Genomic DNA, 15,133 nt, shown 5'->3' on the forward strand with positions numbered 1-15,133 from the left:
CCGGATATGATCTTCAATCCACTGTAGAACAAATTTGTTCCATTCCAAAATACACACATAGCAATAGGATTACTGCTGGTTCAAAAACTTACTTGTTCAACTTCCAACTATTAATTAGATGCTTCTGTAATTTATGTAAATTAAAGTTCGTCGCCATCAGATTTTGAATTTTTTCCCCCTTGTGTCAAAAATGTAATTGGACAGTACAATTTTCACAGATTGATTTAAAATGAGAGTGCATAACATAAAATTATGTAGGAAATTATAAAAGATTCTAATTTGATCAGATGAATTACGTTATACTTTGCTCACAAACGAAACTTTTTCGAGCTTTTAGCCAATTTCATTTCAGCATATGAGAACTAAGATCGAAATAATTCTGACAATCATTTAATACTGCTTCCTTCTTATTTATAAATCGGGAGTTGATTTTCTCCTTGCGTAATATTATTATGCAACGTCAAGACTGGAAAACGAGAGCGCAAAATAAACGAGAAAAAAAAAAAAGATAAATCACCGAGGGATTAAGTGTAAGTTAGATGCAAGCCATAGTTATAAACACGGCATGAGATACCAGCAACCGTGGTTTCCCTCGGGAAACTAGAAGTGGCCACTCCCTCGTCAAGCACAAATTTGAAGATTGAGTCACCATACCATATCCTATTTCTTCTTTGATTTTAACTGACTTACTTTGTTGTTAATAATAATATTATGATTATCACATTCAGTATTTTCCTGCCTGTTCTTGTTCTGATCCTTTTTCTTATCGTGTCTAAGTTTAGTCAAACATTTTCCCACCTTTTCCAATTCTAATTCAAACTAATATGTTTTGAAATTAGATTCTTTAAAACTTTTTTTAACAAGAAATGAATATCTTAAATTATTTATTATTGCTGTTACATTTAATACATAACTTAATTGGCTGTTTATAAGATAAATTGCATACAATCTACTGTTAACAGTATTTATATTACTGCCAACAGGTTATCTGGATCTTAACTCAGTTCTAAAATGCTATTAATATGAATTGATGCAGGTTGTTGAAGGACCCTTGCTAATATAGCATAATAACATCTTAACATAATTAAAAAAAAATATGTCATTTGAAAATTACTGTGAAATATTTATTTCCCATATGCGAACTTTGTATGATTTTCTTACAGATAGTTCCAATTTAGTGTTAAGCTAGATGCAAGCCATAGTTATAAACACGGCATGAGGTACCAGCAGCCGTGGTTTCCCTCTTCTCAAGCCCAACAATCTGCCAAGAATTAAATTGTTTTAATGCAGACGAGGTAATGAATTGAAGAGGAATTCATTAACGTATGTCGTGCTGTGGTTTTTTTTAATTCTGAATAAAATGCAATTTTATTCACTTGTATTCAATCTAAGAATAAAATTGTCTTGCTTCACTTGATTATTAATTATAATTACCCAAGCGTCATATTAAAACTAGTACAATGTACTAAACTCAGAATAGCTTTCATACCACCTCCCAGTGACATATGTGTGTGATCACAGGGGCTCATCAGAAATCCGAAGTGACTTAAAAAAAATCACAACGATTAGTTGCAATCGTGTAACACAGGAGTAAGGTGGATGGACTATGAATTATGAGCTGGAAAATTGGGAAATCTTACGCGGACTTTCTACATAAACATTTGTTTGTTTTTCTAATTCCTTCACGAATTCATTAAGCAAGGAAATGAGAAACATATATTACCTAAAGACTTCACAAAAGAAACATTCACATAAGAGAATTCTAACTTGCAGCTTGTAGACTGGAAAGTGGAGATATTATCCACAGGACCAACCATGGTATTCTGGTTAACCATTCAGGAAGCATTCATGTTTCCGATATCATCTAGACTGATGCAGGAAGCTATATAATTCAGCATGGCCACACTGTTGCTTTATTTCTAACAAAATAACTCCAGGATTGGAGGTATGCAGTAATACTTCCCTTATCTAATTAAAATATGGAATATGTTTTATAATTATGCCGTGTAAAGCTGAACACTTCAGTTAATGAACCATTAGCATAAAGACCGATAAAAAGTTCAATAATTAGACTCTCAAGCAGTCGAACATGCTTCTTTCAACTAGAGGCCAAAATATACTAATTATATTTTTAGGAGAAAGGGACATGCTTCAAAATGGGTCATACGGGATCGAAACCTAAAATGCAACAAGGCAAACTAATGGTAAAACTAGTGTGGAATTTGATGTGTTAGCGTATTCGCATGGAATGCATGCAAGGAGGTTTGCAGTTAGTGGCCTCCACGCTTGTAAGGTTAACTTATTTACCTTGGAACAACTGGCTGACATCCTTTTCTCATAGCCGTGTATCTGGAAGGAAATAGTCAATATCATATACAATTAAGTATTAATAAATATTCTCTTAATTATACCTTAATTTTTAAATATTTAACTGCATCTAACCTAATATGCGTAGGTAATCTGAATATTGTACTAAATTAGTATTTATTCAGGTCACTTATTTTTCTAGTTTGGACAGTGAAAAACTAAGAAATACACCCGTTCATATCATGCAAAACGTGTAATGTACACAGAAATCAGAATTACTACGAAGCTTGTAAAATATACGAATAATTTTATCAGTATACATGAGTAAGAGGATAAATTGAAAAATTCTGGCCAGTTTAATAATATGGCCAAAGTAATGGCCAAACCATTACTTTGTTACTCGACCTGCAGTGAATATTTGCGCGCTAATACATAATTAGTGGTCAAAAAACATGATGTTGCGAAAATGTCACCGTCTATCCCAAGTAATATGAAAGTGACTTAGTGCGCCAATGATATTAAGTCAAACGTCCTATGACGAAAAAGAAAACGTGCATGGACACGCAACCTACGCAAACAGTGGAAGATTTCCCGCTCATAGCTATCCATTGGCTGCGTGCTGATGGGCGTTGTCATGCGAGGAACGTCAGTCGTAGAAAATAAAGTTGCTTTTCGATGAGCAGCACATACATTTTGAAACCTGTTGCGATACAATTCGATACCAATATTACGGCCATGGATAGAAACATTTACCGAAATGATTTCTTTGTTGTCCTAATCTCCTTTGATGATGCAATCTAATTGATCCCTATTAATCGGATAGCGCTAAGAGCATACTTAGCAATGTGATCCACGGTAAAGTTTATTGCACCTATAATGCTTCTACCTTCTTATAAGATCATCACTGTCCTTAATTCTACGCCTACTGTTCTGAATGACACCAATGCTGTACAGAGTAGTTGAAATTTTACAGCCGACCAGACGTTTCTGCATCATTGACATTTTTCGTATTTTAACTACTCGCATCACCAGTTTGTGATCTGACGTTACAAACATTTCTTTTCGTATGCTGAGGCCAGTTGCCATTTGCAGGCAGAGAAGACGCTATGTTTTACAACTATGTTGTCTCCAGCCGGAAAATATCAAAACACGTTAAGAAATGACCTTTCATTTCAAATGTTCATTACAATACGTCAAGATATAATTTCTGGATTTTTAATATTACTTTTATATTCTGAAAACTATTTCAGATGTCATTTCTCAATTACATGGAAGCTTACAAAGGTTATTTTAATATAAAATATGACTGCTTTAAAATAAATTTACTGGTGAACAAGACATTTAATGAATTTATTATAATATTCAAATATTTTTATAGGAAGATCGAATACTTACGACTCGCTGCCGAGGGAGGAGTGTCTGGATGCTGATTTAGGAGATAACTCGAAGTCATTATCTGACCGGTAAAGGAAAGACTCCCTTCTCTGTGGGAAACTGTGCACCAGAAGGCCAGCTGACGGACTTGATGTATCCAACAGTTGACGTGTTTGAGGCGATCCATCTTCGACATCAAAGCTAAAATAATAAATGAACGCACGTGTAAAGTCATCGTATATGAAGAATTAATCATAGATATGTCAAGTGTGCTGTAACATTTCTATTAAAATAAAGAACGTTGTACAATGAATGTCAAAAAAGTGCCGAATACTTTAGAAATATTTCTTTGGCACAAATGTCATGTTTGTTTTATTCGTCTTGTGAAAGAAATCTCCATTGCACAGTCTCGAGACATCTGTTCTTCATTTAAATAACCTTGATGAGAATTCCGTTTTGTAGACGAACTTTTTATTCCTGAACATCCGAACTATTCATCTCGTACGACAAAAGAAAAAAAAAGTTTCTAACCCAACTATGGTGAACTTTTAGGTATCATGCACAGTATCGTATATATATTCTCATTTTCCTGTGAAGATAATTTAGTATTATAACTCACAGTCATGAGTATTAGTCATATTTCTTATGCTATTATTTGGAGTGAGGAAATAAAAATTCAGTGTTGCATGAAAAAAACCGAAGGATCTACTAGTCTTGAACCACCTTACAAGCAAGAGGCAGTTCCAGGCATACACCTCTCAACAGTGCACCAAAATAACGCCGTCTCGAAATTGATAGATATGCTAACATAGTTTAATAAGACAAACAAAATGTTAAAAATTTTCATGATTAAACAAGGATATATAGTTAACAATAATTTTAAAAAATGCTTTCCAATAGCAGTTCTCATAATGATGGTATTCATTAATCACAACAACTGAACTACTTTTGGACATTTGTATTGTAGACAATTATGCTTGGCTAATTTGTGACATTAAGAAGTCCCGAATAAAATGAAAACTTACGTGATGCGACAAATTTTAATAATTATCCTAAATACCAAGTTGCACCGAACTCTAAGGCAGAGAGAAATTATTGGAATTTCGAATCATTTCATGAGATGTGCCTTGACTGGGAGTACAGGATATCATGTTAGTAATACATAATTGTTAGTAAATTCCCATCAATAACTTTATTCTAAAATAATCTGTTATTTATGCAATCAAATATGTAACTAATTTTTCATTTTATTTCGAAACATACTACTAAAATATATGACATTAATTGGCTCTTGTTTTACTCTTAAATCTAAGAATAAAAACTATTGTATTTCAAAATTGCGCATATTACTAAATATATATATCAGGTGGCGCGCATTTAACACCTGTTTTATATGCAGAAATTGAAGTTCAGAATTCGGTATTTCTTTACGTGAGGACTAAAGATGTCTGTGACAAATTATGGTATTCAAAACGTTTTATCGAACAGTGGTACTTGGAAAAAGTTAGACGAGTATGTCAAAAGCTACAGCTATGTTCGCTGACCCGTATTTAATGGTGCTCCTTGAACTGAACTGCGAATTCCTTATTCTGTATTTGTTTTGTCGTTTTTAATTACGGACTAGTCAGAGGGAGATCACCGAGAAAGTCGGTCAGTAGCACTCCCTTCCTATCAAGTAAGTTACAGTTTGTAACTGAAAAGAAAGATGTGCATTACGAAAGGTATTGCAAATACTGCACAACGACAGAAACCGAATCCGCAGTGAAAAGATCACAGTCTGCACATGAACACACAATGACATTCACTACGAGACGTTTCGAGTAGTTGATATGCTACAGAGTGACAGATAAGTGGAGAAATAAACACGTCTCATGAGCAAATTACTGTTACACATTAGAAGAGATCGTCTTGTCCAAATGCCATCGAAGCTTATGTTAATCCATTTCCCAGGATAAATGGCATGCTCAATGATAGCACGTCGAATAGCCAGAGCGGTCATATACGATGTGAATGTGATCATAGTTGTATATTAACGTACGGGTTTTATGTCAAGGCTTCTGGATTCTCCGAAGTCGGCTTTTCATGATTATCATTGTCAGTAATAGATCAGGTAAAAACTATCTTTTTTTTTCATTAATAATTTTGACAAGTCCTTTCCACTTTAATGTGCGCATTAAAGATGTGTCAATGGATTCGCCATTTTCGAGTTCCTTGCCTGAAAAAGAGATCTAAGTTTAAATTTTATCTATGACTAGAGTAATATTCAATTGCATTAAAACATACAAATCATTCGATCCTTTTACAAACCATATTGAAAATAAGAAATTGAAAAGAATAATTATCGTTTACTTGCAGTAGCAATAAATCTAAATTTCAGCATAATTACTATTAATATTCTCATATTTTTGATAAAATCTGAGAATATTAATATCACATAGCTAAATGTAAGTGATTTACATAGCAGATAAACTTTTAATTGAATGTGCAGATCAATGAAACTAAGATAGATTGCTGTTTATAGTTTTAGGAAAATATGTGTGATTCAGCTGAAAATATAACTTGAAAACGAACAGAACAGCTTTGGACAATGGGACGTTACTTTATTATCAGTAAGGCATAATATGATCGAATTCCAGAATCGATTACTGTGGATCTAACAAGGACATGGTATTCGGACCGACTATATCATTTTCTTTGAAACTAAGATAGCGAGGAAAAGAAATTTAAGTACAGAGTGTAATGGGTGTATATCACCAAACCAATATCAAAGTATGGATTACTGTACATGCATGCATACATATGGTTAGCAGAGTCGTATTACCATTATCCTAAATAAAATTTCCTCTTATTGACTAAAAAGCAATTTACTGACTTAGGTAGAAATAACCATGGCAATTTAAAAAATAAATAATAAGGAAACGAAAATTCTTATGTAAAGGGTTTGATTCTGATATCGATGTATACATAATACAGAAGTCGATTTTTGTACATTACACTCATCTACATAACTGCAAAAAGTGTTCGTGAATTTGTTTTACTGTGAACCAAGGCTATTATCACTGCAAAGAAGAAATCAGTACGTCTTGAACAAGAAACAAAAGTATGTCCATGTACCGAGCGAAGGTCATGTCAAGGAACTGACCGGAACTTTTTGCCATACAGAAATCTGATCATGTTGGCAGCTCTACATATGATTTCTCTCTTTACTTATGCATATCCCCCCCCCAAGAGCTGTTAATGCGGCTTTTTATTTTTATTTTTTATTTTTGGAAATTTCTGTTATTTCAATAGCCATTCGGATGAATGATATCAGCAAAAATAAATATGCTCTCATAAATTTAAGGTCTATAGTAATGCTAATTAACTTCCTTTTATTTTTAAAACAGTTGAAGGGTTAGATATATTGGTGTTAGCTGACAATAATTTTTGATATTCAGTTAAAATGAAAGAAAGTGCAATGTGAAGCAATCGTTAGACTAGACTAGGGCTTCCAATGATAAGATTAAAAGAATGTCAGGAGTCTGTCAACGCATTCCACAAAGAATTTTTCTAGTGGGCTATATTAAACTATGCACTTTCTCCATTTAAAGCATGTAAGCCATGTACTTTGCACCCAACTCGGTCCTTTAGTGGCTAATCTTTTCCAGGTAAAAAAAAAAGATATTTGTACTTAATTCGATATAGGAAAGTATTAATATCACAGACATACGAAATAACCTCTTAGTTATGACATAGACAAGAAAGAACCTTGACCAACAGATGTCAAAGTTTAAAAGCACTTTGGTGCGAAGTTTAAGTATCAGGGCAAATATTTTATAAATAACCGAAATGACATAATACTGCTCTAAGTCAACCATATCTACATGTAAAATTGCGAAGCCTCAAGGACAAATGTTTTCCGTCTTTTTCTAACAACTTACTTTGAATCGCTTGATTTACCTTAATATTATCGACGAAGGCAGAGGTATTAGTGCGCTCGGTCTGAATTCTGTGAGTTGTGTGTTAAAAAATAATATCCGGCTAATATTATTTTTTTAGAGAGAGGGGAATATGACACATTTAGCCATCCTGTTGGAAATATATTTCAGATGTTTCAATAATGTGGGAGTACGTCTTTACCACTGGAAAAAGACAATTCCATCATTTCAGTTGCTATAACCATCGATAACGTTCTGATATACACATAAGATTATCATTATGTACAGGCCTTCGCAAATATGATTTGTAATCAGTTTCGATGGAAGATGATAACTGGTCCCTCTTCCATATTTTGTCTCGTCGGTTCTTCGAGTTCCATCTCTGAAGGAATCATCATTGTCAGACAAGAATAACTTAAAATGTCTGAAAAATATATTTTTCTGCAGCTTCAGCTCGTTGATGGAGAACCAGCTAAAATCGAAAGAAAACCAGTATGGAAGATGATTTCACTACTAGAAAAGTTAGAATCGAGAAAATACAGCAACTTGCAGAGGTGGGATATGATTGAGAAAAGAAATGAATAAGAATACGGGATAGACATTTTGATGATATAAAAAAGATCAAGGAGAGAAAATTATGGGTTTCACTGTGGAAAAAGTCAGACTAGATACATTGAGAAAAGTAGTACGTCCCACTTTGTTAATGGCGGCCACTATAGCTATAATTTAAACCATGCATATTCGTTTACTGATGGTTTATCACTCCCATAAATAATGAAAAGGGGATGGAATATGAAGTGACAAATATTTTCATAATTTTCGTGAAATTTGATCAGATGTGAAGTCTCTCTCATGAAATCAACAACTAGAAAATATTCCTCGCCTATCACCACACTACTCTCCAATCAGTCTCACGAATTAGTAGCAGTAAGATTTCTCTGCATAATCTGGAAAATTCAGTTGGCTTCAATTCTGTCTAATGTCTTCAAAACTGTCTAATTTAGTCTAATAGTTTTAAAGCAATACTTTTGAAAGAAAGAAATGTCAAGGCACAGGCATCATAATATCCGAAGCGACTTCAGAGCATAATTCAAATTATTAGAACTAAGAGAAAAAAATCTTGTTTTCAATATAAATATATTTTTTAGATACTTAAACCTTTCCATAAATCTAGATGGTAGTACCCACAAAGACATGACATGTTTTATTTTCTATGCCGAAAGTGTGAATATCTCTTTCCTTGGTAATATTTAGTCCTCCAGAGGGACTTCCTTCGGCATACTACCAGATGTTTACACTGATGTATATATCAGTGTAGGCATAAAATTATATATTGAATCAGTTCTCAAAAGCGTTTTCTTAAAATTTCCACAACTAACACGTCAAAAACATTGGTACAACATATACTAACAGTAGGTAGGCTTGCTTCTTTGGCATTTTCACGTTTCAGATCCCTTAGGAATAAGAATGAAGTATGTAAACTCAGTGTCATCTGCACTTTGCAAGTTGATATATCCATGACCGTACGCATATTATTCCTTTTTTCATATTCATATACGTTTTATGTTCTTATCACACTATCGAAGCATCCTTCAAATGCAGTTTTCATTATCACTAAAAGCTCACTTGCACATTTTTCTTATTGTCAAGACCCAAAAATGTTTCCGTTTAGGTGTCTCTTGGGGAAGAAATCACATCCAGGCCAAGTATATATATATATATATATATATATATATATATATATATATATATATATATATATATATATATATATATGTTGCGGATATTCTTTATGAAATGTTGTGCATCATGAAGCAGATATACCAGCATTTACATTTACTTAATGTTCATTTTGGCATGCAAGCTGCAATAAGAAATTTGTACTTCCTCGGGTAATTAACAAGTTTGATACTTTTTTCTTACTACATTATGCACTTTAGCGATTAGTTCTTCGTATCAAAATTCAACCTTTTTAAATTCGGAATTTTCCATCTCTTCACTGCCTACTTGGAGAGTTTCATCGGAATTCCCGACAGCTAGAGAAGTACATGTAGAATATATATACAGTAAAAATGAATCCTGTACTGTCCTAGTAACCTACATCAACTTTTGTACCATTCTCAGTTTAAGAGAGAAGAAAAGAAGATAGAGAAAAGCAAAAATATTATGTACATTACTTTCTTGAATTCTAAGTTGTGACCTATTATTATCCGCGGATAATAACAGGTCACAATTAATGGAAAAAATTCGCATTAAATTTCTCTAGAAAGACATTAGGCTAATATGAAAAACAGTTAGATATCAGAATTCGAAAAGTATTAAAAGTATTTCACCTGATGTGAAATCGCAGGTGATTGAAGAATAACACATTTATGTTATCTTTTTCCAGTGTTTATGAGATGAAATGAAAGTTAATAATTTGCCATTTCTGGACTAATAAAAAGAGAAAAGCATAACGCATTGCTGTAAAACGGATTAGTCATTCTGACATAAGAAAACTTCCACTTCGAAGCGGAAAATAGCGAAAGAAAATGCAACAGTTGTAGTAATAAAATGAACGTATGGCTTTAATGGAATTACGACTAAACTAAGTACCCATGAACTGAGTTTAGTGTCTCTAAATTCTGGGAATTCAGGATTTAAGGGGCCATAAGTAATAGTTATACTGGAGAATAGCATTTCCAAGTACAAATCCGAGAAAAATACAGTAAAAAACAAAACTGTTATTACAGAAAGAAACATATATTATCCCTGTTCATCATAGATGGCGTTATGATACACGGTGCGTATTTTAAAAAAATAAACTTGATTCCTGAAATAAATGGCGACATTTCTTCCTAAATCATGCTATTCCTATTTAAAGAAAATCCTTTCCTTGATATTTGAAAGCAGTGTTACAAGTGGACTATTGTTAAAACGCTTGAGTTAATAAATAACCCATTATTATGCAGATTAATATGAGACGAAGTAAACAGGGGTCAAGTGCTTAGATAATAATATATGTATGGAATGGCATATATAAAAACGTATTAAGGAAAGTGAAGAAAAAAAATATAACTTAAACTACATTTTATGTGGACAGATATAATATCAAGTTTGTGAGAGATCTTATTTAAATGTCAGCAGTCGAAATAACACTAAAAAACAAAAAGCGACTGGTGACGGATGGGGAATGCTTGTTTGCGTCTCTTCGTTAAGTTTCGTCACGTGTTGTTGATAGCTAGCCAGTTCATCGACAAATCAACAACTGTTTATATTCGTACAGTCGGTACCATTCCCCGAGTAAATGCTTTGTCAGAAGATTCGTGATATGGGTAGACCAATCACGTAATTTATTTTGAAGTTATCGATGAACATTATGAGTTTCACAGATACCAGCAAATACCAATCATCTGTTTAACAATTCTCACGAAAGCCTAAATTACAGCATCTCGCTTATAATCAAACAAGGAAGAAGTTGACACTTCGATACAGTCCACATTTAAGCAACGAGATTCCATTTACACTCAACTATTTTTATTCTCAGACTGAGTTGCACCAATTGCTATATACACTTGAGGTTTACATTTAGTTTATGATTACTGAAGTCATTACGTTGTATGAACAAACAGTATTTTTTGACAATTGAAAAATGTGTATTGATAAAATGCCATGTATAATAAATGATACCCTATTTTATAATAGATATCTTCAAATTTAGGAAGGTTTGGCGTCATAAAATTACTGGACGTAAGGCCTTATTTCTTTCCATGAAGGGGAAAAAATCCTACCGATTTTAAAAGTTAGTGGAAGAATTTAAATTTCAATTTTTTTATTGGCTGTACTCGCTCATAATAGCCTTACTGAAATAAATAAATTAGGAATATATCACAATTATTATACTGGAAGTTTCCTGAAGGAAAAATGATTAATTGTTGTCGTAAGGTAATTAATATTATCATTACTACGCCAGTCAATGTATGACTGATGTTCTACTATATTCCTATTTTTTGTTCATTGGATCTATGAAATGATGTATAATGTGGGTCAGTTTGTCGAATAACTTAGCGTACCAATTCTTCACAGAATAGAATGCATGTTAAAATGCTACTGCGGGCATAATTGTTTGTGAATATCTTTAGATAGATGAATTTTATCGCCAGGTGTGAGATCACCACATTAACAGGAGACTTGAAGTAGTTTGAAAAAATTACATATTTTATGTAGACCACAAGGTTTTACAGATTATGTAAACTTTACCTCAATCCACTGCACTAATGGATTTTATGGTTACAGCTTTTCGAGGGTAGGATTCACATAGAAAAATTAGCTTTTCAACTTAAAATAATGAAATTCAAAAATACGTTATGGAAGATCATAACGAATCTCTTCTGTTTGCGATTACTACAGACATACTCATTCTTAACTAACACATATTATTCCTCAAAATGGCCCTATCAGAGGAAACGCACGTAAAAAAAATCTATTCTCTCATTTCTTGTGGAATAAATTTTGGTGGTACATGACGTAACTTAAAACGCGATCAATTTATTTCTCAAGCATGCTTTTAGATCCGGCGGTTTTTATTTTATTTTTTTATTTCATTTATGCATTTATTTTTTGTAAATTTGAAATCTTTAGAGTCTCTACATTCCATCATCGCTGAAGACAGAGTACAACAGTCTGTAACTTGTAAGTGAACGCGGGGAGAATGTGTGACAGAACACACAGCAGTTGTTCTACATCGATCGATTATGTTTAATTCCATGATTACTTACCTGAGCCAAAGGTCAACCAACTTGGTATCGTCTAGAAAACAATAGTCAGTGACTAAAATGAAAATGTTACATTCTTTTTCTACATCTAACGTCACAAAGGAAACCTCGCGTCTTCCCAATAACTTACATATATTCTTTACAAGCCAATGAATTAGAGTATTAGGTTGTTTGAAACTACGAACGAAGCTATTAAGGCGCTATGAAGCCTTAGTATATCATGGTTGTTAAAGACATGTGTTCACTCGACTGCTGTACCCACTTGTATTTTGCGTAATTGTTGTTCCGGGATTGGGCAGGAACTAAAGTAATGAGCTAGTATATTTTATGGCCGGTTTATCCGTTTTGCAGGTTAAAAAAAAAAGTCTTCTGCATCCATATGGAAAGGCTAATTCATCTTCATTTGAAAAAGCCCTTATAAAGATTCTTCGTATCATAGACGGGATAAGAAACTAGGTATTTTCAATCAAAAGGCATCGTCGATACTAAGCTATGGAATCTCCGTTACAAAAGGTAAGAAACCCAGCATTCTTGCAGGGGATATCCTTTGGTTGGAAACACCTGGGTTCGAATCCCGTCGAGGACTCGAAGAATCTCTATCAGGGCTTTTCAGCTGTAGGCAAGTTAGCCGATCTCATACGGTTTTCCTCCCGCAAAGCAGACAAACCAACCATTAGAACACACGCGGTTAACAAATACACTGGCATCATAGCTTGAGTTACTTAGGTCGTAAATCCAAATAAACCAACCACTATAAAACTAGCCAATTCACATTTTAACCGAAGAAATCCTTATAAAATCTTCGTCGCATCCAAATGGGATTTGCACCCAGGTCTTTCCACCCGAAAGGAAAATGCTGCAATATCCTCGGGACAAAGAGAGAGAGAGAGAGAGAAGAAAAATGATGCATGTCTACAATCTTTACTGATATCATTTCCATTATACACATCCTTTTCTAAAACGAAATATATATTTACTCAGCTTATTAACAGTAAAACGCATCAATTCTCACCCAGAGTTTGCACTCTTGGAAGAAATTTAAGATTTTCTTAATGTAAAGATGCGCAAAATGCCTAAAGACTTTCCCATTGCGCTGTCTTGTTCGTGTTGTTATACAAAAGGATAATATCTTGATACCAATGATAAATATTTCAACTTAGGCAAAAGGAGAAAATTTAATATTTTTTTTATATTTACACGCCCACCCATGAAAGGTTGTATATACTTATAGTACATTAGTACTATGGGGAAACCAAGGACTTTTTTTCATTGTTCGATTATTCGATTGAATATTTCCCTAAATCCCTGAAACTGAAAAATACCTTTCGACACTTGAAGAAACAATTCGATTCTCTTCCTACTAGACAGCATTACCTTGTCAGAACAGCTTGCCTTCAGCAAAGTTTTTATCTTCAAGCAAATACTCTTTGGCCAGTTTATTAGATTATGAATTCCATTTTCCAAACTCGAGTTCGTGAAGTAGAGAAATGTTTTACATTCTCAAAATATCTACATAATATTATCGTGTAGTTCGAGAAATAAAAATTCTCTAGAAATCTTGCCACACTATGCAGGTTGGGAAATCACTATTTTAAAATGCCAATTATTGACTATTTTAGAATTTATAATATACATAACGAAACAGATAAAGTACTGCGTAGTAGAATAGAGACGAAAAAGCAAGCAGTATCTTAGCAGCAAAGCTAACAGCGTCGCAAAGACTGGAAACTATTGAACCAGTCAAATTATTGTTACGCGAATTTATATGGAACTAGCCATTAACATTATATAAAAATAAAGAAACACAGATTAGGTAGATCTCTAAAATCGAAATCTTTCGGATGAGTTTAAATTAGGACAACTAATTCGATTTACGTCTTCCAAAACTATTTTATATATATTTATTTATTTTTGGAACAAGTAGGGATTTCTCACAAACCAAGAAAAGGACCGTTTCATGAAAATCTATTTTAATCTAATAACTTAATATTATTTTATAAAATTAAGTATCCCTTTATTTTCTTCCATTTCAAAATGGAAGAAAATAAAGGGATACTTTTATATAAAAATAAACTTTTGTTTGAAATCCCGAATTCTTTTAACTGTTTTGTGGTTGGTTTTTCCTTTATTATGCAATGCACTAGTAATTTTCCCCTTTTTTAATCAACAGTAGTTTAATATTCATGCAAATTACTGACATTATCGTTCCTCATCTCATTTAGATTCTGATGAAATCTTGCAGCAAACTGCTATTCGCTCACTCCATCAATAGCCTGGAGTTAAAATTCTAAGTGAGAGTGCATAAAATGAACATTCCAGAACCTTCATACTCATATTACGACTTAATTTTTTTTTTTTTTTTTTTGAATATTTTCAAGTACTTTTGAAATCAGGATCTTTGTTGTTCTCAGAAATTTTGCTATTACATTTTTGAAGTCAGTTCAAGCTATCGTCTACAGTTAATGTTAATTTTATGCCAGTCAATATAATAAATACTTTCTTTAAGGTTAGCATCTGAAAGATATTTGCTCCACCTACCCTTTCTTTCTCTGTTTTGTTAACTAACCAGAACTGATTATGGACAAAAAACACATCTAAAATTTCAACAAGTGTGTGGGAAAATTTTAGTGTGGAACTTATCTTGAGTCAGCAATTTCATTCGAACGTAGGCGTGATGCCGGGTTTTGAAAAAATAAAAAAATAAAATTGCGATGGTTTTCTGCCTCGTGGGGAATCCGAATGGGCGAACATACTAAAGACGTATCTTTAATATGTTCGCAC

At 33.2% G+C, this 15,133-nt stretch overlaps 1 protein-coding gene across 5 annotated transcripts in view; it reads right to left on the minus strand.

The window, feature by feature from the left end:
- The window catches only part of LOC150104220 (3',5'-cyclic-AMP phosphodiesterase 4C-like), a 360,345-nt gene that overhangs the window by 52,965 nt on the left and 292,247 nt on the right, over positions 1–15,133 (minus strand). For 4 of the 5 annotated variants that reach the window (XM_090396234.1, XM_090396235.1, XM_090396231.1 and 1 more), the window contains exons 2-3: positions 3,703–3,882; positions 2,308–2,349 (exon numbers count right to left, since the gene is read on the minus strand). In XM_090396234.1, coding sequence (XP_090252360.1) covers positions 2,308–2,349; positions 3,703–3,882 — 222 coding nt within the window. The remainder of the gene's footprint in view (positions 1–2,307; positions 2,350–3,702; positions 3,883–15,133) is intronic. The other variant, XM_090396233.1, reaches the window with a different exon arrangement.

This window comes from Typopeltis vanoorti, chromosome 8, assembly GCF_054136105.1.
Source record: "Typopeltis vanoorti isolate ZY-2024b chromosome 8, IOZ_Tvanoo_1.0, whole genome shotgun sequence".
Lineage (NCBI taxonomy): Eukaryota > Metazoa > Arthropoda > Arachnida > Uropygi > Thelyphonidae > Typopeltis > Typopeltis vanoorti.